General features: G+C 43.4%; 1 protein-coding gene across 7 annotated transcripts in view; it reads left to right on the top strand.

Annotated features, from left to right (window-relative positions):
- AUTS2 (activator of transcription and developmental regulator AUTS2) overlaps nt 1-24701 on the top strand; it is a 794855-nt gene that overhangs the window by 344943 nt on the left and 425211 nt on the right. For all 7 annotated transcript variants that reach the window (XM_064729514.1, XM_064729517.1, XM_064729513.1 and 4 more), the window contains one exon: nt 19883-19984. In XM_064729514.1, coding sequence (XP_064585584.1) covers nt 19883-19984 — 102 coding nt within the window. The remainder of the gene's footprint in view (nt 1-19882; nt 19985-24701) is intronic.

The raw sequence follows: 24701 nt of genomic DNA, 5'->3' as shown, positions 1-24701 counted from the left end.
TTAGCATTTTTTCTCCTGAGAAGCTGAGAGGCCTCAGGAACAAAATGTAAACAATGGTTATCTGTTGCTGTGGAATGCAACAGGTGCATCTGGGATTGGGCTCATGTGGTTGTTTGTAATTAATGGCCAATCACAGTCAGCTGGCTTGGACAGAGAGCTGAGCCACAAACCTTTGTTATCATTCTTTCTTTTTCTATTCTTAGCCAGCCTTCTGATGAAATCCTTTCTTCTATTCTTTTAGTATAGTTTTAATGTAATATATATCATAAAATAATAATCAGCCTTCTGAACCATGGAGTCAGCTCCTCATCTCTTCCCTCATCCTCAGACCCCTGTGAACGCTGTCACAGGAAGAGATGATGGTTTTCCACTGTTGCCTCCTCCCAAGCCTGAATCCCAGAGCCAGGCTTGCCTAAGGTGCTTGGTATCCTGAGAACTTTTTCAAGAACTGTTTGAAATCAGAGTGTAGGGAGTTCCATGCACTTCAAAGTATTCATTAATGAAAGTTTGGCTAAAGCAACATCTTAAAATAGAATGTGCAATCAGTGTGCTGTTCCCAAAAAGATTTTTTTTTTCCCTTAAATATCTTAAAATTTATTAGGTGGGTGTGAGCAAAAGGGTTGTCTCCTTTAAAAAAATGGCTTTGTAATGATTAGCAGGGGCCCTGTATAATTTATGATATTCTTTACAGTTTATAAATACAGGCTCATAAAAAGTGTAGATATAAAGAAGCTGTGACTTTAAGTCATTAGAAGCCCAATGGTTTGATAAAATAACAGGAAACAGACAATTTATTATGAGCAATCTCAGTAGCTCTGGATTATCTATAAAACTTTTATGGCCCTCCCCAAGTGGCAAGAGGCCATAAAACTTGCCTGAATGAGGGACTTGTTAATTTACTTGTTAAAGCAAATTAAAAATTTATAAGCGCTTTTAGGTAAATGAGATCTTCTCTCATTGCTGCCCTTGCGGGCTCAGGAGTCCTGGGAGGAAAGAAGTGGTTGCTCTCAAACATCACAGCAGAACAATAAAAGCCATTAAATTGGCTCCGTTTATTACTGCAGAGCCAGGCAGCTGTTGCCATGGTTTGCTGGGGGATGCCAGAGGTTGACAGCGTGGCATTTCTGTGGCCTTAAAAAGGAGGCAATAACATTGCCTTTCACCACCCAGCAGCTCCTCCAGCCTCCCTCCTTTTCCTCCTTTTCCTCCTTTTCCAGGCAGTTTTCATGTACAGCTCTCAAGGCCAGTCCTCAGCTTGTCACAGAAACATCAACATCTCCTTCTGCCATTCCTTGAATGAGAGGCCACAGTCTCCAGCTGCTTCAAGAGAAATATAGGTTGGATATCAGGAAACAGTTTTTCACAGAAAGAGTGATAAAGTTCTGGAATGGCCTGCCCAGGGAGGTGGTGGAGTCACCATCCTTGGATGTGTTTTTAAAAAAGACTGGATGTTGTGGTATTTTCAGGGTCCCCTGCGGCAGGAAGAAAATGATGAATCTGACTCCGTGTTCTTAGAAGGCTAATTTACTATTCTATTCTATTCTATTCTATTCTATTCTATTCTATTCTATTCTATTCTATTCTATTCTATTCTATTCTATTCTATTCTATTCTATTCTATTCCATTCCATTCCATTCCATTCCATTCCATTCCATTCTGCAATACTAAAACTATACTAAAGAATACAGAAAGGATACAGACAGAAGGCTAAAAGATAATAATGAAAAACTCGTGATTCTCATCAGAGTCCCAACACAGCTGGACAGTGATTGGTCATTAAGTAAAAACAATTCACCTGTTGGATAAATAATCTCCAAACACATTCCAAAGCATCAAAACACAGGAGAAGCAAATGAGATAATGTTGTTTTCCTTTTTCTCTGAGGCTTCTCAGCGTCCCAGGAGAGAAATCCTGGGCAAGGAGGATTTTTCAGAGAATATGATGGTGACAGGAGGAGGCACTTGGTGCCATGATTTAGTTGAGGTGTCAGGGAACAGGTTAGACTCAATGATCTTGAAGGTCTCTTCCAACCCAATGATTCTGTGATTCTGTTGTAAAATACATTTATGAACACCAGCAAAACCTTCACAGTTTTAGATTGCTTAACCAGGACGTTTAACAGCAAATTGAGTTTTAATTTAATTCAGTGCTCCTGCTGTAACTCAATGCAGTAGTGAGGAAGGGTCTGGCAAGGAAAATGGGGTTGTTGGGCATCTTTGAGCAATCTTTGAAAGCTGTTGAAATGGATTGGAAAAGTGTTTCTCCAGATCACTTCAACAACAGCTTCTTATAGCAGATGAGTTCCAGCTGTGGAAGCATCATGAGGAGCTACACTTGGTCCCTGCAGCTCCAACTCAGGGAAATAAAAACTACTAAGAAGGAAAATTTCTATTGAAAACTCTTAATATTTAGAAAAAGACCTGTTTCAGATCAGGTTTTGAATGAGGAGAGTTCTAAATCAAGGTGCAGTGAACTAAACAAGGCCTCTCCTGAACAGCTCTTCTATAAATTGTATCTGTACTTGTAACTACTTCTGTTCAGGAAATATCTTTTACAGATCTGGTATTATTTAGAAAAGAAGTTAACAGCACTTCCAGGAGGGGAATAGCAGCATAAATTCAAAAGGTTTGTGTTGAGAACACTTCAGGTGATCACTTCAGGTATTTCCAGGTGTCTCAAGACTGGCACCCAGAAGTGAACCTGCCTGACCAGTCTGTTGGACTGAATTCAGGCCACAGCTCTCAGTACCCTTTTCATCCTTACATATTTCATTTAGCACTCATTTTGCATCAGTATGATTTCTATGGTTCTGTATTTCCAAGTAGATATTGCAGGAGTTTCCCTTCAGAATAGGAAATAATTGATGTGAGAAATGCATGGAGTACATGGAGAAAGTCTGAAAGTGAGGCTTAAAAAATTGGGGCAATTTAGTTTAAAAGGAGTGGAGTGATAACAGTGCTCAGGCACAGGAAGGTGCTGCAGGGAGCAGAGGAGAGATGTTTGTGCATGCCCATGACAGGTGGGACAGGGGACAGTGCAGGCAGGAGATGCAGTGGGGCTGTGCAGGTCACTCCTGCAGGGCAGGGCAGTGCACCAGTGCAGCTGCAGGGCTGCAGAGCTCACTGCATGTCTGTTGGAAATGAAAGGTGACTCTGACAAAGGGGAGAGAGAATGATGCATCTGACTCCATGGATATCAGAAGGCTAATTAATTACTTTATTATACCATACTATGTACATTTCATCTAAACTGAATCTGCCCTGCACTCACTCTTGCTCACAACTGCACAGAATCTCTGATTCTCCCCTGACTGTCCCATGACAGTCCCCCACTCAGACCCTGACAGGCCAAGGGAACAAAACATCCTCACTTTGGGCAAACCATCTCCATATTGATTCTACTTTAGCACAACACAGGCACTGCAAGTGATAAGAATTGTGTTTTCCTTCTTTGCTTGTCTCACAGCTTCTCTCTGTTCAGAGGGCATGTGAATCCCACACGTCTGCAGCAGGTTTGGGCTGCCTTAGCTCAGGGTCTGCCTGTCAGGAGGGATGCAGGGACCCCTCCTCCTTCTGAGCTGTGTCTGCACCTTCCTCTGCTCTGTGATTTTGCAGTGCTGAGACTCCTCAGACTGCAGTGGGTAAGCTGAGGACTCAAATACTTGAGGCAGAGCTGCCCCAAAATCTTTATTTCCCATGTGGTTCTGCAGGGAGACAGATGTTTAGCAGGACGCTTTTCCTTCACGCTGCTAGACCAAACAAAAGCTTCCAATCTCCAGGAATTCAAGTGCAGAAATTGTAATATTCTGGCACTTCCATCACTCAATACTTGTATTATAAATATTTCATGGAAAAACTGAATCATAAAAGTATTATTTTTGTAGTGTGCCAAGAGTAGATCCAGGCACTTGGAGCATAAAAAGTATGAAAGTCACATTTTAATATTGTGCTCTCCTCACTAAATACAGTGCTAGCCTGAAACTGTCTGACATATAAAAATAAGGCAAAGCCTCCAAGGTATATTAATGGTGGTTATAGAGCTAATGGTTACATGGCAAACTCCCAGTACAGTCATTTCAGCGTGCACATTTCTCTGAACCAGATATGACTGGCTGGAAAGGTCTCTTGAAATCCCATCTGGCATCTCCTGGGACCCCACTTCAGCCATATTTCACTGCCCCAAAAGTGGATATAAAATGAGCCAAGAGCTCACTGTCTTTCAGTGAGGTTACACCCCTGCCTCTGCTCAGCACATCGGAAACTCCCAGCCCTAATCCCCAAAATTCATGGTGGTGACAGTGCTTGAAGTCAAATAAATAATCTTTCATGTCCTTCTTACCTAACTACTGTTCTGGTTCCAGACTTTGGAAACCCAAAGAAATGGGTTTTGGAAATTCCAAATAGGTTTGTGGGTGTTCTCAGCCTCTCTGGATCTGGCCTTAAACCTGCAATAGCCTATTAAAAAAAGGAAAAAAGCAAGTACTGAGGCAGAGCCAGCTTTGTTCAGGCCAAGCCTCTGAGAAGGGTGCAGGCACTCAGTGTGATGGGGATAGGATATGTTTTTGCTGTAGGTGGTCTGTTACAGAAATTTCTATGGAAATATGTAATTATTGCTGGAAGTGCATTGAGCCCAGAACATTATTTCTGGTGTAAATTCGAGGGAGGGAGATGGAACAGTAAATACCCCTTGGTGGGGCATCAGTCTGCAGGTAGAAGCCCCAGGTTCATGGCCCTGATTCTCCTGACTGGAAGCAGTGACCAGAGTGTCTCCTGTTCTACTGAACTGCAGTACAAACATTGCTTGGTGCACCATGAAATCCCCACTGAACAGCACAAAGTGAATCCAGGAGGCAGAGTCCTGCAGCTGGCTCCTTCCCCAAATCTATGTTTTCTCAAGGCTTTTTTCAATGTTTATTAGTTTAGCCTTGCAATTCCATGTTTACATAAATTACATGATTAAAAGCAAAACAGGAACCTGGGCAGAATGTGGTTTCTGTTAAAATCATTCCCAGTTCCTTGCTAACTTAACCCTTTTGAAAACCAGAGACACTTAGGGAGGTGCCTACGTGTTTAATGCACAGGGAGCCTGTGTTCCAGCCCCACAGGGAGGTGTTTGGAGTTATTCCTCAAGATATTTATTTATTGGCTTCATTCCTACAGTAGCCAGGCGTTGACAACAAATATTGAATAACATCAGCCTTTTGCTGCACCCTGGGAGCCAAGAGAAGGACTTGCCTCAGCCTAATTTAAATCATAACCTGCTAAATTGGGGGAAACCTGCAGAAAAATTCATCAGCTGCATATCTGAGGAGGGAACACAGGAATTAGCTGGTATGGGGCATAGAGATTTCAATATCAACTAGTGTTTGCATGGGTAGAGCTTTGATGAATACTACCCCATGTTCTTATCATAGATGAAAAAAGGAAATATAAATTAGAGGCTCATAAATATAGAATTCCCCTGTCCTTTGAAGAACTTCATTCCATACAGTTTGCATGAGAATGCTTTCATTGATTTTTAAAAAATGAGTTTGTTTTTGGCTGGGTTGTAAGTAACGTGTAGGGCACAACATTTTAAGTAGGTGTCCTTTATCTGAAGTAGCTAAAAAGAGACATGAGATCTGTGAGGGGTTAATTCCTGTGTTCTAAATGAAAATGGAATTAGAAAATGAATTCCCCTCTAACATCTCCACTCAGTGTGCAGATCAAAGCCATCATAGGAGTAAATTTATGTCTGATAGTGTGGACGGTTTCAATGCACACTGGCGAAATATCATGCTGATTGCTGATTGAAAACAGTTGTTAATTCTCTACTTCACTAAATTCAGAGTGGAAAAACTTTCCTTAATAAAGAACAGATTGAAGAGAACCAAGACCTTACTGTGTGGAAATTAATGGCAGATGCATATACTGGTAGTTAAAATGTTTCATTAGATGTTAATGTCTTGCTGTGTTTTTAATTGTTCAGAAATTAGCCTCTAGAATATTAAAACCATCTGTTTGTTATCATGATGAAACAGAATACTTAAATAGTTATTAATTTTGTAGGCTTTTTTTTCCTTGTCTGCAAAACTTTGATCTGTTGAGATTTCAATGGATGCTGGATGCAAAAGTGAAAAACAATTTTAAAACACCTTGGTGCCCCAAATCTCAGCATTTGCTGCCTGCCACCCATATTTTGCATGCCTGCTTTATTTCACAAATTATTATACACCAAGGAGAAGCTGACGTTTTTTAGTGCATGGAAGGAGCGTGCTGATGCTTGCTGAGCCTGTATAATGGTTGATTTAAACTGTAATATGCTACTTTCTCACATGCTGATACTTAGGTTTTCAGTCTTGTGGGTCATTTTAAAGCCCAAATATTTCAAAGCATGGAAGGGATTCCGTGTTGATCCATCAGCACATGGCTTTGTCTTCCTCCATTTCCAATTATTTACAGCTTTTTTAATTTTTTTTTTTTTAAGATTGAGTTTTGGGGAAGTTGGGGTTTGGCAGTTATTTGGGTTATCATTTCTGATGGGTTTTTTAATCATCTAAATGAACAATAATGGGCTTCTGCAGGCCCTGACTCAGGTGAATATTCCTCTTTCTGGGAGCACACATTGGATCTATTTCTGGCATAACAGCAAATCTAAGCTTACTTTATTTCTGAGGTGAATTTAACTAAGTGCTGAAGTGCTGTCTGCTGTAACATGTATGTACACACAGCTCTCCAGTGTGAAGAGCACAATTTATAATACATTTTGTAATGCTTGTTATACGTGACTTAAGTGTGAAAATTTATTCAGCAAGTCTAAACATTACTTAGAGAGCCATTAACATATCTTTCCAAGTGATTTTTGACCTTTTTCTGAATAAGCACTTTACAAATTATTAAATGCCAGGATGAGGATTAATTCAAGTAACTGTAATTTGATAGCAGTCCTCTATTATAGATTTTTTGCACTTATCTTGAAACAATAATAAAGCTCCACTTATCTAATATATGACTATATTTTCAAGATGGGTAAGTTTAATATAATTTTAAAGCATAGAAAAGAGAAGTTAAATTAGGGGGGTTTATCAGTTTAAGGCACAGAAACACTCCATCAAGTATTTATGGTGGCCACCTAGTTCATAAATGGCTTCTGCATCCCTTGAAGTTGGTGGCAATCCTGCAGTTGTCCCCTGGGATTCTGGTGGCCATTGGGTCTTACCTGATGCCAAGTCTGCCAGCACAGGGATGGGTAACACTGGCTGGCAGAATGATTTTCTGGAAATAAAGATGGTTTTGAACTTGGTCTGAGACAACCAGCTCATCAGATCTATCAAGCATTAAATCACCTTTGGTCACTGTTGACTGGGGACAGACTACAAGATTGATCAGGAGATTTTTTTTTTCTTTTTCTTTTTTTTTTTGGCATTTGCAAACAGCAGGACTCGTTATTTCAACTGGCAAAAGTAGTTCAGGAGAAACTTTGAACTGGAGGGATGGATGGATGGATGGATGGATGGATGGATGGATGGATGGATGGATGGATGGATGGATGGATGGACGGATGGATGATGGATGGATGGATGGATGGATGGATGGATGGATGGATGGATGGATGGATGATGGATGGATGATGGATGGATGGATGGACAATGGATGGATGGATGGATGGATGGACAATGGATGGATGGATGGATGGATGGATGGATGGATGGATGGATGGATGATGGATGGATGGATGGATGGATGGATGGATGATGGATGGATGGATGGACAATGGATGGACAATGGATGGATGGATCGATGGATCGATGCATGGACAGAACAGTCATAACGCACAGTGCTGCAATGTATTTTACATTATTGCTTAGATGAGGGAAGGAGAGAGGTATGCAAAAAGAAAAATGAAGATCCAAAATGCTGGGATAGCTGAGTGTGTTCAGAGCTCCCATGAAAATTCTGGGATGCTGACTCTGCCCAGAGCTTCCCTCTGACAGAGGCAGGTGCACCACAAGTGTTCCCCAATGGCACCTTGCCATCTATCAGAAACTAATCCAGATTCAAACAACTTCAACAATAGTTCCTCCCTTTGCTTTTCTCCTGAGTTATTTGTGATGACTTAACTCATCTCCACATCAATGACAGCTGCTAATGAATTCAGATGCTTCATTCCCTTCCCTTCTGTGCTGCTTCAAATAGATTTTCTTTGCCAGATACTTCAGCTTCCCTTTCCTGCTAACAAATTGGTACTGAGGTGTATTGTTGTGACTTCTGCTTCTGCCATTCAAGCAGGAGGAAAATACAATATGTATAGATGTGAGTTATATGTCAAAATGCTTTTACTCCCTCTCCCCCCTCCTTCCTTCACATTATTAAATTATAGAGAAATGCTATCATAATAGCCTCTTGGCCAAGTCACTGAGAGCAGAGTTATGGCTCCCTTGATAAATTGCAAAACATTATTAAGTTTTGCTCTTTGGGCTGAGAGTATTGGCATAAAAGGACATCAACCCCAGTCAGATTGGTCTTGATTGCTGCTTAATTGCTGCTTGTTTGTGTTAGCGATCATGTGGTTTGATTGATCTTGCCCTGCTTTTGTCATTATTGTTACAACTTCCTAGTTTTCTCCTTGTACAGAGACCGCAGGATGACTTTTAAGTCTTGAATAATTTATCTAGCTGGGCAGTTAAACGGCTTAAAATAGTATTAGAGTTTTAAGCCAATAGCTCAACCTTCAAATCATTATTTATGCAACCAAATTATTAAATATTTATTCTGGGCTTATATTGAACAATGAAATAACAGGGCTCCTTTATGTTAGCAGTGGTAAGCATCTCAAGGTTTATCCATGAATTCTGATACTTCCTCCTTCAAGACATTTATTTACTTCTGTAATGTTAGCTGGTGTCACATTAGTGGTCTGCACTGAGGAAGGAAAGGATGGTGGTCACCATGCCTTAATTCAAGTCAGGGAGTACAGTCACTGCTCTTTCTCAGGCTGCTTCACCTCTTTAGTATTCCAAAAGGTCTCATCCCTTCTTGCACCTCCTTTGCACCTGAGGAACAGCTATCCTGTGGGCTTGAAACACGTGGAACTCCACAGGAGCTACCTTGGGGTTGTGTTCCCCCTCATTAAAGCAGATGGAGGCTCTTAGCTGGATTTGTGGACAGCTCTAGAGCTGCAGAGCTGTTAAGAGTTTTTCATCCTGGCCTATTTTCTGTTTGTTCCATCACATGATTGATCTGATTTTTTTACTTAAGTGTTCTTTCACTAAAGTTACACATTTCAAAAGCAGCCAGAGGCCTCCTTAGAAAGTTGGGTATCAGACACTGGGCTCAGTGCCACCTCCTCTGAAACAGGCACAGAATGCTGGGGTAAAACTGCCAGTTTGGGTCTCCATTCTCTAAGTGAGCAAAGCCTAAATGAGACCTCAAAAAGCAGTCCCTGGTGGAAAGTGCTGCAGCTAATGCATGTGCACTGCTCCTTGTTGGGTACTCCTGGGGAGGGGGGGACAGGAACCGCAGCAAGAGTTCATGACTCTCCCCAGAACACTTAAATCTGGTTTGGGGATGTGCAGAGCAGAAGCGAGAAGTGTAAGTGGTGTAAATGTCTGAATAACAACCAGAAATTGTACATGGATGGATGGATGGATGGATGAGGGATGGATGGATGGATGGATGGATGATGGATGGATGGATGAGGGATGGATGAGGGATGGATGGATGGATGGATGGATGGATGGATGGATGGATGGATGGATGGATGGATGGATGGATGGATGGATGGATGGATGGATGGATGGATGGATGGATGGATGGATGGATGGATGAGGGATGGATGAGGGATGGATGGATGGATGGATGGATGGATGGATGGATGGATGGATGGTCATATTTATAGGAAAACAGACATATACTGAATGAACTATACTTTCTGGAACTAAATAACTAGGTGATCTTTGTAATAAAGTTGTATTTATCTTTGTGGATAAAAAGTTGATGTTGCAAGAAGAAAGAAGAAGCAGAAAAGTTGTTGACAGACAAAGGGGAGTCAACCCAAGTAAAATGACACAGCAGCTACTAATTAGATTAGGAAAAAGATTTATGCTTGCCTTGTGGACAAGATAGAAGTACTAATCAAGAGATGCATGAACAAAGTGGAGCAACCAAGCAATGCATGACTATGTTCACCAAGAAAAGAAGCAAATATAAACGATGTATTGAAGTGCTATAAATGGCTTTTGCTTGATTCACACTGAATTTTTATGTGCAGAGTCCTTTGTCTTTTCTCCACAGATGGATGGATGGATGGATCAGAATGGGGATGGATGGATGGATGGATGGATGGATGGATGGATGGATGGATGGATGGATGGATCAGAATGGGGATGGATGTATATCCATGCAGACAAGGATGGCACTCCTGTGGCACTGCACATGTGTGTTTCTCAGAGATGGTTTTTAACCAGACAAAGACAAGTTTCCCTTGCACAGGGCCTAGGGAGGGCCTGTAAATCCAGGCTGGGACACACACACACACACACACACAGAGAAGCCCAGCAGCAGGGCTGGGTAAAGCCTGGGAGGGCAGGTGGGGCCCAGCCTGGCTGCAGCCCCTCTGCTGTCCCTGAGCAGCCCAGCCTGGCTCCCCATCCCTCTCTGCTCCCAGCCTGGGCTGTGCAGCCTGCCTGCACAGATTGATTGGTACAATGGAGAGCTTTGCAAGGTGTAATTTTAAAGGCCGTGTTTCTCACTGTGCAACCATCAAAATGCAAAGGGTCAGGAGAAGCCTATATTTTTTTGCAATTCAGCTTTTGAAGTGTGCTGAAATACGCTTCATTTGCTGCAATTGCCAACAGCTTGCTGTTTCATACCACTCTTAACAGGAGCTGGGGAACAGAGCGAGTCTGTTACACTTTCTGTGGTGTATAATGTATGTATGATTCTGGGGTGTGATGAGTTTATGCCAAATTTATCTTTGATTTCTGTATAAACAGCACAGAAAAAATGATGGGCTGCATTCTCTGTGAAACTTAGATAAAACAGAGCTGCAGACCTCCTTCAGAGTACCTTCTGTGTGCTGTGGATCTAAGGTTGCCCAAGCATATAATGAAGGAGAAGAGGATCTGGAAATAAATGCCTGTTTCTTTCTCCCCCACCCCCGCCTGGCGAGGATGCTGTTTATTCTTAGCCTGTGTTGCTTCAGCTCCTGCTCCTGCCAGCAGAGCCCCATCCCTTGGTGTGTCTGCAATAACAATGCTAAATAGCCAAATTCTCCCCAGGAGCACAGGGGGGGAGCTCTGCTCCTTTGCTGCATCTCCCCCACTTAAGGCTGTAGGGGATGAGTTCCCCTACTCCAATTTCTTGAGCAAGTGCAGCAGCAGACTCTGGATCAGCTCAGAGGCAGCAGGAAATGACCAGCAGTGCTGTAGAATAAGTGAGTTAAAGACACCCTTGTTCTGTATCATCGAGCTGATTAGAAAATTGTTCGTAGTTATTTGTTCAATTTAGATTTTTTTTAATTGTCAACAGGAAATTGAAAGAATGTACATTTGTTTATTCTTGTTTTTTTCATAAAAAGAGTTTTGGAACAGAAAAGTTTTTTTTCTTCTAATTAAAGGTAGGAAGGAAACAAAAGATAAGATGTTGTCTTTGTTGGTTTACCTCACTTTTACCGTAAAAGTAAGCAAAAAAATTAAGCTTCATTTCTGGTAGAGATGTCAGATCCCAGGATGATGGCATGGAGGCCTGGATCCTCAGAAGCTGGCAATTTCTTGGAGCATCTGCATTGGTTGTCATAAGATTGTATATCAAGATGTAAACAGAGAGCCTCTCCTAATGTTTTATTGTATCTCTCAGGTAACAAGATTTTTCTTCCCTGAGGTGAAAAATGTCTTTGCATTAATAATGTTCAGAGTCCACACATGGTGTGAATTCTTTTTCCATATTTACTGCCTAAACTTGTGTGCTGTAAATATTCTTCCTCCTCATTATCTCACCTCTGGTTTGCTTTCCTTGTGCTGCTGCCCTGTTTAGGCAGTTGTGGTGTGCATGGCCTTGTTAGAAATGGAGGAGAAGTCTTGCTCCAGACCCAAAGCACCTTTAATGCTGTGGGTGACATGGGAGTGCTGTACATGGAGTATTTGTCTAACTTCTGTCAGCAGCAGGAGAGATATAAATAGAAGTTTTGAAATGAACAGCTTTTAATCATGATTGAAATCAGAAATAACAGCCCTTGATTTATCCTGTTGTTTTTTGGTTATTTCTTGCCATGCAGTTCTCCTTTTGTTTGTTTTCATACAGCCAGATTTGTTCTTGATCATTGATAAAATATGTTTTCTTTGCAATCTGACATGGAGTTCTGCATGAGATGTGCTGCTGCTCTTTTCTGGCTGGTTGAAGGCACGTGTCCTGGTTTAGGGCAAATTTTGGAAGAAAACCTCCAAAGGGGCCCCTCCAGAAAGCAAACCCACACGGCCTCTCCCACAACCAGTTTGGGAAGGATTCCTTGGAGAGAAGTGGAAAGAACCTGTTTATTTAACAGGCACAGCACCCCCAGCACACAGAATGAACAATACCAGATGACACCACTCTGTCACTGCTCTGACAAAGATGACAAATTCAGAACAAATTCAGAAAGTCTCTCTGGGGGTGGTCGCTCTGTTCTCAGTCCCTCCTGTGCTGGGGCAGCTGCTGCAGCCACAAGGTGCAAACTCTCGGTGTTCCCAGGGCCCAGCCCGGAGCAGGCTCGAGTGGGTCCAAAAAAGGGAAAGGAGAAACAGTCCAGGGAAAATTCAGACTGCTGAGCTAAACTAGCTAATGAGCAGGAGTAAAAGAGCAAGAGCAAAGCAGAAGCAAGAGCAAAGCAAAAAGCAAAAGCAAAAGCAGCACCATGTACTGCCCTGTCTGTGTGCCCCGTCAGTTGTGGGGTCTCAGAATCTCTGCTGCTCAGAGTGACTCTGATATATGTACAAGCTTCTTTTACCCAGCCCAGGAGTCAATGAAGGAGTCAGGATTCTTTTGTTCTCCTTCTCAAGGTTGTTTATTATTTCTTATCTATACCATTCTTTCTCTGACCTGCTGAGTCTGTCTGGCATGTCGGGTTGAGGCACACTGACCACCCTCAGGGCAGTGTTATCTTTTTATACTAAAAACTACGTGTACAATATTTACTATAACTTCCCAGTACCTATCACCTATGTCAGACAGTGAGCTTCCACTCTAAACCAATCCAGAAGTGCCACCATCACACCAGAAGATGGAGGACAAGAAGAAGAAATAGAAAGGGTGGACACGCCCAGATCCCTCCATCTTGCCTCCTGAACCCCCACTCTAAAAACCCCAAAATTCTACATTTTCACCCTGTGATAAACTCACTATCATTCTACTTAAACTTTCTTGACTTGTAATTCTTCATATAAAGGTTGGTAATTTTTTTCCATGGGTCAAGATCAAAGGCACAGGGGTCTTGGGCTCTGTGCCAAGGTCTCTGAGCCCCTTGGCAGGGTCTTGAGTCCTCCAGGGCAGCCAGAGGAATTTCCTGGGTTCCAACCGTGGGGGAGCGGCTGATAACAAAACAAAACAAAAAACATTCACTCTTCAGAGCCAGTCTTGAAGGCACAGAACATGATATCCAGCATAAACAGAACACACCAGTGGGGATACAAGCACCATAACATCACCCTAGGACAGCACCCAGGGCTGTGTGTGCTGGGCAGGGCTGGGCTGTCTGTGCAGCCTGGCCTCCCTGGATGTCAGAGCCCTGCAGGATGGCCCAGCAGGCCTGGGCTGTGCTGGATAACTGAGATCTCACTGCCCTCAGCCAGGCTTCATCTCCAGGCTGTGCTCCCTGGCCTTAGGAGCAGCTTGTGTGACCGTGTTCACAGGGTTCTTGGATTGGGGAAGAGATGAGGATCTGACTCCATGTTTCAGAAGGCTGATTTATTATTTTATCATATATATTACATTAAAACTATACTAAAAGAATAGAAAAAAAGGTTTCATCTCAGAAGGCTAGCTAAGCTAAGAATAGAATAACAAACAATGATAACAAAGGCCTGTGTCTTAGACAGAGAGTCCAAGCCAGCTGACTGTGATTGGCCATTAATTAGAAACAACTCTATGAGCCCAATCACAGATGCACCTGTTGCATTCCACAGCAGCAGATAATCATTGTTTACATTTTGTTCCTGAGGCCTCTCAGCTTCTCAGAAGGGAAAATCCTAAGGAAAGGATTTTCCATAAAAGATGTCTGCGACAGCTTGCACTCATCAGCAGCCCCTGGTCTGTCTGTGCTTCTGCCTGGATCCGTGTGTGCCTCGCTGGAGAAAAGGCTGTGCCTGCCAGAAGTGACCAAAATTCCCATTCCTGAGTCCTGTTCCATGCTGGGAAAAGGCCAGAGAGCAATTGGAGGCAGTGGAAATGTGTGTGTGCTGTGCCCTGCTCAGGACAAACTCCTGCTATGGGTCATGAGTGGGGCTGGGCTGTGCCTGGCCAGGATTTTGGGAAGCATTCCTAATGGCACATGCAGGAGTAGCTGAGCTGAGCTGGGGAATTCACTCACCCAGGTGGGAGCAGGGGCTGCCTCACCCTTGCCAAAGCTGTTTAAATAAAGGATGACAGGCAGAAGTGGAAGTGGAATTCTCCTCCCACAGCAGGGCTCTGCCATCTCTCAGGGAGCAGGTGTCCCCTTCCTTTAGGACTCTGGCTGTGCTCTAACAGGGAGAGGTGTTGGTATTCATAACTTTAAAGTATAATGTAGTGAAATAATCCTTTCATTCCATATGGCATAGAAGCTCAGGCACCTCGAAACTATACTATAGATTTACTGCTGCCAAATGGTGTGGGGTTTTTAAATTAAAATGTATTTGAAAATAAAAAAGCTCAGGAGAGCCACATTTGGGTGTTTTTGACATGATATATAAGCTCTGTGAAAAAGGCTTTTGCCAAATTCTCAGCTGGTTTATTTATTTTGCTTCTTGTTTATGGGCTACAATGGAATTATCTAAAGTGGCTTTGGGATCCAGCACAGCCAACTGTGATCCTCAGAGGTTGATGCTCCCAGGAGTCTGGGGCTCAGCTGCCCTTCCATCCTCCCTTACACTCTTAACATGATCAGCTCTGTCCTTCCTTCTTTCCTGGCTGGGAGAAAAGGCCACAGAGAGCTCTGCTGCCATGGATTACCCTTAGGAATTTTTATGGCTTTGTCCCCTCCTGTCATGTCACAGAAGTGTCTGGCTGGCACAGCAGCTCTAGGTCTGTCCTGCTCCTAAACCTGAGAGTTTAGCTCTGCTCTACCCTCTAACACTGAATGGGGCACAGCAGAGCTGCTTTCCCTGGACACTGATGAATATTCAGTTTGCACTTTCACTGTCACAAAGTAGGGCTGAGTGTTTCCCTGCTGCAAAAATAGTTCTGTTAGATTCCAAGTCACCTGAAAATCTCTCCGTGGGCTGACAGAAGAGTTCCTGTTAGCACTTGCTGTGACAGCAGTTTCATGTTGATGTTTCTGCAGCTATTTTGGTTTATTCATAATTTCTGGATGGTTTCTGTGGGACCTTCAGGCTTGAGCAAGTCTCTGTTCCTTCATCAAATGGTTCCTCTTGGTGTTCCATATCTTGTGCCTCTCCTCTCTGTGCTCTCAGTGTCCCTCATGCCAGTCCCCAGCTTTGCCTCCATCCCTCATCACTCTGCAGAGTTGTGACTGAAGTTTTGTGACTCAAAAGCCACATCATGGCTGAGGCCAAACTCCCCTCTCACACCCCTCCTCAGCAGGGCAGGGGAGAGAAGAAGTTTCTGAGGTAAAGGCAAGGCAACCCATTATTGTCATGGGCAAAACAGTCTCCACTTGGGGGAAAAAATTCAATTTGTTGTCCATAAGAATATAATTGACTAGTCAGAATAACAACAAAAATTGCAATGCCACCCTGTGCCCCCCCAGCTCAGCTTCCCTCCTCCATCCCTGGCTGTGTTGCACTGGACTCCACCATCACCCCCTGGAGAAACTGCCCTGAGGGAAAAATCCTCCCAACAATCCAGTTTTGGAGAGCAGGGAACACCTATTCCTCTCTGTTTGGGGCAGGTGTGGTGAAGAATCAGAAATAAAATTCTCTGCTGAGCCCTCAGCCAGCAACCACCCTTCCAAATCTGCTTTTTGGCCTTTTCCTTTAATAGAAATGTAGTTATGGCTTTAGGCAGTTCTGCTTGACTTCTGGTGTCCTCCAGCAGATTCAAAGGCATTACAAACTAACAGGATCTGTAGTGCAATGGAAGAGGCAATGCTTAGAATGACCAAAAACTAGAAAAGTTTTGGAGCAGTGGGCATGCCCCAGGATTGGGTCCTGGGTTGTTCAGCCTGGGCAAGTGTTCCTGAGGTGCTTTTTTTGCATGTACCCATCTCTGTCTAGGGGAGTCCCTGATACTACACATATTCCTTGTGAGTCAGAGGCACTCTGAGTTTTTAGGGTTTTGGACTTTCAGTCTAGAAAATGTCTGTATTTCCTCTTTGTGAGACCCTTCAGATGGATCCCTTCATGGACAAATTCATTCCCACTGTGAAAGCACAGAATCAAAGTCACTTTTTGTAAACCCTTTTGCACTCCGTGCCTGGTGCAAATTAGAAGAATTAATGCTGTGTTAATGTGGGGAGTTCCTCAGTGAGACCTTTGTAGAACCACAGAATAACCTGAGTGGGAAGGGACCCCCAAGGATCACCCAGTGCAGTCCCAGCCCTGCACAGACAGGAATAATGGGATTTTCATGCTGCTGCTGTTTGCATGGGGTACTGTTGCCATGATATTTTCTGAAAAATCCTTTCCTTTGGATTTTTCCTCCTGAGAAGCTGAAAGGCCTCAGGAACAAAATGTAAACAATGATTATCTGCTGCTGTGGAATGCAACAGGTGCATCTGTGATTGGCTCATGTGGTTGTTACTAATTAATGGCCAATCACAGCCCAGCTGGCTGGACTGTCTTGGTCAGCCACAAGCCTTTGTTATCATTCTTATTCTATTCTTAGCCAGCCTTCTGATGAAATCCTTTCTTCTACTAGTATAGTTTTAATGTAATATATATGATAAAATAATAAATCAGCCTTCTGAAACATGGAGTCAGATCCTCGTCTCTTCCCTCATCCTCAGACCCTTGTGAACACCATCACAGGGTACCCTGCTAGAAACAATGGAGAAACAAGCTCTCAACATTGCACTTCAATTTTTTTCCAAGGAAATTTTCATTTCCATGGGGAAGCTGATTTTGGGTTCCTGTGTGCCCCAGGTGATGAATGAGATGCACAAAAGTGTAACTAAAGATCCCCTCTGTTATCTGTGGCCTTTGGAGCAGCCCTGTGCTGTTTCAGCATTGTTTTTAGCAGTTGAATCTCTGGAAACAGATTGAGATGAAATGACCCATGGCCTGTCCACATTAAGTGTTCTCATGTGGGTTTGAGTGTAACTTTAGGTTCTTAAGAGAAGACAACGGGCACATTTCCATGCTTTACTTTTTTAATTTAACACAGATTGATGGGTTCTGGAATAAAATGCAAAACCTCAACGGTTTGGCACATGGAGAAGCTCAACTTGGAAAAAAAGAAAGGAAAATATGGAAAGCTTATAAATCTTAACTTGGACTTATTTCTGAGTTTGCTGTCTAGTCCCTGCAGTCCCTCACTTTTTTTTCTACACAGTTTCAGGCTCAGATGTCTTCATCATGTTCTCTTACTCCTTATAAATTGTGTCTAGAAAATTGACACCTGCTGGGTTTTTCTTCTCTTCTCTGTAAATAGCTGGAATTCGTGATGTAGAAGAATTATAAAACTGGGCTGTTATTATTAGTTAGCAAATAACTAATGTGTGAAGATTGTGTACAAACTAAATTTAGGTTCTAGAAATAAAATCTGAGACTGGGAAAAAAAAATCTTAACACCCCACTTGCAATAAGAGCTTTTCCATCATTGGGTGGATGTTGACAAAAGACCAAGTCAAGGAAACTTGATCCATTTTCCTTTGGGTGGGTAAATGTTAAACTTGGGACCATAAAATAACAGGACATGGAGGTCCTAGATCAGATCAGGGAGTTATAGATGAAGTGTAAGACTTCTTGAATTCGTTATTCTCCCCTCTGCCTCCAAGAGCTGCTCCCAAGATCTCTTAGATCTGACTGATAAACCGTTCCATTGGAAATAAAAATCATTTTACTGGGAATGTTCTGGCTGAGCTGTGGAAAATTTCGTTTATTTATTGAATTGTAAGTGTCTGACAAATAGCTCTGGTCCTTCTGCTACATTTTCTTTGGGCTGAGAGTTTGCCTGTGCCATTTTTTGCAGTTGTGCTCACGCATTGCAACTCAGTTGTGTGTTGGAACTTTTAGTTTCATGGACTTTGTGTCCTTATTTTGATTTGGCTGATGGAGAGCACCCAAAGCTTCCCTTTAGTGGTGAGGGGAGTAAGGGATTAAGGAGAAGTAGCACAAAAATACCAAACTTGCAGATGCAGTTTGCTCTGGCAGTGGTAAGAAGTGATAACCTGAGGGTGAGGATGCTTTTTGTGCTCCTTCAGTGAGCCTGGGAGGGAGCAGCTGTGGCTGTTGGTAAACAGAAGTGTAGATTTTATTTGTGTGCACCTGTAAAAGTGCATTTGTGTGAATTTTTGTGTGTGCTTGTTTCTGGGAGAACTGGAAATAAATGAGAGAGAGAGAAGAAAGAGGGGAAAAAAGGGTGATGGAGAATGTTGGAAGAGGAACTTTTGGTCTCCAGTCATGGCATGGAGATGAATGAATACCTGCTCCAATAGGGTATGAGTAGAACCTACCATCATCATATTAACAATTAGAATAAGTTAGCAGGAGTTGTTTGGTGTTTGTTATATGGATATTGTTACGTTTAGTAGGTCTCATAAAGTATTTCATTAGGTACCTCACCAAGTATTTTCTCTGCATTTACCTCTGCTTCCAGTATTTATGTGTGTGATTTTAAGTCTAAATTTTTGAAAGAGATTTCTTGCCAGTGTGAACCATCAGAGTTAGTTCAAAGCATCAGCAAGGCTAAATGAAAATTTCAATACATTCAAGCAAAACATAGGGAAGGATACTTTAAAACAAAGATGTGCATTTTCAGCATTGCAGGGGATGCGGATCATCTCTTCCTCTTGCTCTCTAGGTGTGCATGTGCTCGTGGACGTGTGTAATGGGTGTCTGTGAATGTTCCTCTCAGTACACTGCTGTGTAATGAGGTGACCTCAACAGTCCAAAGTGTAAGAGAAAGCAGATGTGTTCTCAATTGTAATGAAAATGTAGTTTAGGGGTTTTTTAGTAGTTTTTCTTATTACTTTGCCAGTAAAGTTCATTAAAGCTGGTTTGAAAAACAAAAGCAGTTTGATACCTATTAAGTAGATCCTGTTGTTTTATGAACATTGAGGTTTGTTGGTTGAACACTGTTTAGAGTGCCAGGCCGTGTGGTTCAGGGCTAGTCCAGCAAAAGAAAGGCTTCTCTGGAGTGGTGACCTCCTCTTCCCCTGGGGAGACTCCCATTGATCTCAGGTCCTCAATGCTCCTATGCTGTAAGGAGGGAGGAACTGATGCTGTGAGCGCTGCATTGTGATGGAAACCAAAACCTTCATCTACAGCAGAAATACCTTGAGAAGCCTGAAAGGTGAAGCTCTCAGAGGAAGGTTTCAAACTGTGATTTCCTTGGGCCATGAGTGTTGTTGGGACACGAGTGAGCTCCTGCCTGCAGCAGCTGCAGCTCCCTGGGGTCCGTGGTGTCCCTGGGCTGTGCCTGGCACAGGGACACGGAGCGCTGGCACAGAGCCATGGCCACACTGCTGCTGCTGGGAGGGCATGAAGGACAGTGGGACAAGGGCTCTCACCTCACCCAGGCTCAACCCTTGCTGTCTTTGTGTCTCCTCGTGCAGCTCAAGCCAGGCCAGCACAGCTGCCGGGACAGCGACAGCGAGAGCGCCAGCGGCGAGTCCAAGGGCTTCCAGCGCAGCAGCTCCCGCGAGAGGCTCAGCGATGTAAGTGCACATGGGGATTGGGTCCTGGGATGGCTTGTGGCTAAATCTCCTTCCCTTTGGGGCTTCAGCTGAGATATGGGGGTCAGAACATTAACCTAGAGTAGGAAGAGAAAATTGACTTAGATTAGGAAGTGATCCCGCATGCCCCAGCACTGAATAAAGATGCACACTGACTTTACAGCTCCTACAGGGTGTGGGGTTTTGGCAAATCACAGGAGAGGAAGAGGTAACTCAGGTCTCCTGCCCTGGTTCAGTAAACTTCTTAAAGATTGATACAATGTCTTTCTGTGTGCAAACACTCAGCTCCTTGGAAGCAGTTGAAGGCCAGTTAATGAAGTTAAGATGTTCTGCATAGCTGAGAAGTGAGTAACATTTTTACCCCAAGTGGTGGAGGAAAAGAATGTATTTCTTTGGGCTACATACTGTCTTTATGAGAAGTATTTGAGTGTCTAGAGAGACTCAGTTATGTATAATGAATTGATATAACATGGCCAACAATAGCATAAGCTCTGCCTTTGTTGCTCTACCTAAAGTGCTGTGGAAAGGCCTGAGATGGCAGCCCTGTGGAAAGTGTTTTTCTCCATGGGAGAATGCTGCTCATTCACCAGTGACACACATGAGTTGTTCTGACAGAGCACTGACTACAGAAATCTTTCTGTTGCTGCAATTAGATTACTATTTATTATGTGTACCATCACAATCCTTGAGTGTTTTATTCATGGCTCTGTGTCCTCTGTGCCACATGCTTTACAGCACAGAATATAAAGAAAGCCCTGTCCCAACAGAGTGTCTAAATTGGGGATTTTGTAGGTCAGATCCTTTGCTGGTAAAAGCATGGATAGCTACATCAGTCAACCCAATTTGTACCAGCCAGCAATCTGGCCCTACTTTTAACTAACCCACATTTTGGAAATGGGGATTTTATCGATAGCATGTCTGTGTAGATTTGGATGACAGATACCAGATGGTGTCCTCTATAGGCCAATCCAATAAAACTGAACTGAGCAGGCATTAAAAGAAATACCTTTGTAAAGGATACATTTCGTTGTGCAAATTTAAGCCTGAAGGCACACAGCTAGCAATTTTTGCTGATTTGTGCATATCACTGGAACAGATGCCTGATTTTTTTTTTCTTTCTGTGAAAGTGTGAAATGTGTAGCACTCTCTCTCCACATCCCTTTGTCACATTTAGAGGTCCATTTCTTCCCCAGAGCCAGCCTTTATGGGTTACATTCAGCTAAACACTTCAGAGCTTGCCCTTCATAGCTGTCAGCTGAGGTCAGGCTCAGGGCTGTGAGATCTCTTTGGAAGAGGAGAGTGAAGCCAGAGGAGGCAGTAAGGAAATGCTCTGTACAGGTAGCAGTGGAAGGCAGCTGGATGTCAGCCTGTCACCATCATCATCCTGGCTTATCTGAGCCCTGTGGCAGCTGGGGAGCCACTGCAACCAACTTCACAATTACACAGCACCTTCAGCAAAAAATGTCACAGCTCCTTACAAACACGGTTTTAATTTAGCTTTGTCATTCCCTTGCCATGTCGTGAGTGGAGAGCTCTGAGGTTTATTGGGCTTCTCAGCAGCTCACAGAATTGCACTGCCAGACCTGGCAGTGAGAGCAGAGTCCTGGGTCCCCTTCCACCCATCAAATCCAGTTTTTCTCTGATGTTTTTACAATACTTTTCCTTTGTCTCGGTGCTGTGGCAAATTAAAAGGAAGTAGAGAGCAAATACAACTTCCCTAGTGCACCCAGGAGAGGACAGAGGGATTCACAGGTTGCTCAAAAGCAACGTTATGTAAATATATGTGGAGATGTATATTTTAAAGTGTTATACATAATTTATGTTTTGCTTAATAAGGAAACTTCCTTTGCTTTGATAATTCATTGCAATACAAGCACGTCTCTGTGGTCTGGCATCACCAGTTCAGCTGAGATTTGAAAAACACTCACGAGACAGCTCTCACTGGGGCTGGTCTGTGCTGGCCCTCCCGAGGCTCCTTCAGTTCAGAGCAGTAATTCCCATTGCCCCAAAGTCAGTTCAGACCTGTCCCTCCCATTGTCCCCTCCCAAAATCAGTTCAGAGCTGTCCATCCCATTCCCCTCTCCCAAACTCGGTTCACAGCTGTCCATCCCATTGCCCCAAATTCCACTCAGAGCTGTCCCTCCCATTCCCCTCTCCCAAAGTCAGACACCCCATGTGCAGAAATGAAAGGATCTTCCCAATGTTTATTTTCAATAATATTTTTTGAGAAGTCAGATGTTTTATGATACCCACTATTTACTGTCAAAAAAGCTACAGCTACAGACAACAGAGCAAGTTTTCTCTGAAGCTTTCCTTCTGTTTTTGCAGCTATTTTCTTAGAAAAAAAAATATACAAAAAAGTGTACCAAATAGAAGATAGAACAGAAAATATAAAACATTGCAGGCAGATTAACCTTGAGGTCAGAAAGCAAAATTTGGCCATGAAATATAATGAATCTCCACTATTGTCACCTGGCAGCACTGTAAGGCATGGCTGCTGTATGGAAATGTGGCTAATGACTGAAGTGCACGTTCTCCAGGTGGATGATCCATTTTCCCATCCCAATTTTGAGCAGGCTGGTGAAGCAGGAATGTGAGAGCTTCACAGGCCTTCCTGCAGGGCCTGCTGAGAGCTCAGTGACAGATGCAGAATGAGGGAGAGGGGATAATGAACATCCAGTTGCAAACTGACATGTCAGTGGCTTCATTCCCCCTCCTGTCAGGGATCTTTCAACTTTGCCTATTGTAAATGTTCCTGCAGCCCTTGGATAATGCAGAGTGATGCAAAGTGTGTTTACAAGGAGGGACTCCTTGCCAGGCTAATGAGATCCAAGCAGGTAATTTGCAGCGTTTGTGAGAGGTGGGCAAAAATGAAAAGAAGATAATTCAATGAAAAGACCATGTTAAACAGGAGATTTTTCTCATAATGAGGCTTGAAATAGCATCAGACAGTAGGAAGGGGAATATCCTCTGTTCTTGTCAGATGCAATGCAGTGAGACTGATTTCTGTCAACTCCTCTCTTTGTCCTCGCCTGCACACGTGTGCACACACCCACCCCTCTGTGAGAGAACATAATTAGCAGAGAATCTGACCCCTGCTAGATTAGGGATAATGATTGCTCAAATGCTCCAGTGCAAGCAGTGCCCTGATCCAGCTCCCCCTCTGAATTTCATAAACCCATGGCTCTCTGCCTTTCTCTCTGGTATAGGCTTTTTTTTTTTAGGAATGACAACTTGTTTTTTTCCTTTATGGACAGAGGTAGCTCCAGGGGCCTAAAAGAGAAATTGGAGAGCTGCTCCTCCTTTATATATAGGGTGCTGTAGTCAGTTTAATCTCATCAAAATCTTGCCAGTAGTAGAATTCATTTTGTTGAGATCTTGCTTGGAGACAAGATGGCAGCGCTTTCTCTTGTGCTCAGCTTGGAGCTCAGTCAACTCCTTTTTTTTATCTCCCTGTATGTATTTATTTTTAATTGAGTCCTCCCTCTTTGGAATACATTCTTGTCATGTTTTACAAAGCTGCCAGGAGATTTACCTGAGGAAAACATGAGAGTTACATCTAACCTGGATGGTAAATGCACCGAGCATTCAGGGGTTCAGCCACCTCTTTGCTAATCAGAAATCAAACCACCTGATTTCTTTGGAGCACATTCCTAAATTCCTGATCTCAGCCAGCTTCTGGTGTTGGGTGCAGGCTTTCAGTGAAGGGATGAACAGCAAAAGCCTCTCCCACATGGTCACTGGATGGGATTCAGCACCTCATCACCTCTTGCTGCAGTTGGCACATTTCTGTCTTCAATGTTTTTCCAGTTCCTGAACAGGGTATGGGACAGGAATCTTCCCATTTGTCCCTGCATTAAAGGTCTGCTCTTGGGCTCTCAAAAAAGCTCATTAAAGCTGCTGCACCCTTCATGAGTGCTCCCCTGCTCCCAGTCCCTGTGCCTGTGTGCTCCTCCTGTGCTGGGCACTTTGTGCTTGAGAGGAGCCACAGCAAAGAGGTGACAATGAGGACCAAGTCCTGAAATCCTGAGCTGCCCTGCCCATCAGGTCTGTGGCTGTTTGCTTCAGGAAGAAGTGTAATCCTGTGAGCAGCTCATGGTTTCAGCTCCAAATCCAGGATATTTTCAATTCTTTTGTCCCCCATCCCTCTCACCTGTAAAGAGCCAAACACAAATTGAGGTACAGCCTTTGGGTTATGTGCTGTGAATCCCTCAGTGCTTCTCCCTGTCCAGAATATCAGCAGTGATTTTGGCAGTGTGTGGAGTGGAGGCACACGAGCAGAGCTGTGTCTGTGTGCTCCTCCTGTGCTGGGCACTTTGTGCTTGAGAGGAGCCACAGCAAGGAGGTGACAATGAGGACCAAGTCCTGAAATCCTGAGCTGCCCTTCCCACCCGGTTTGCTTCAGGAAGAGACTCCAGCAGTGTAATTCTGTGGGTTATGCTCATGGTTTCAGCCCCAAATCCAGGATACTTTGATATTTTCAATTCTTTTGTCCCCCATCCCTCTCACCTGTACAAAGCCAAGGACAAATGGAGGGACAGCCTTTGGGTTCTGTACACACCGGGGCTCCCAGTGATGCCAAAAGTCACAAGCCAAACAATATTAAGATGATGAAAAGCTGTTACTTTTAATGAAGGTCCTCCAGGTGCAAGTCTGGCAGAATGCACATGTGATACAGGACTTGGACATTTTATAAGTT

Source organism: Zonotrichia leucophrys, chromosome 19 (genome assembly GCF_028769735.1).
Source record: "Zonotrichia leucophrys gambelii isolate GWCS_2022_RI chromosome 19, RI_Zleu_2.0, whole genome shotgun sequence".
NCBI classification, from domain to species: domain Eukaryota; kingdom Metazoa; phylum Chordata; class Aves; order Passeriformes; family Passerellidae; genus Zonotrichia; species Zonotrichia leucophrys.
Note: the sequence above shows the minus strand (reverse complement) of the source record. Positions and strands in the feature narration are given on the sequence as shown.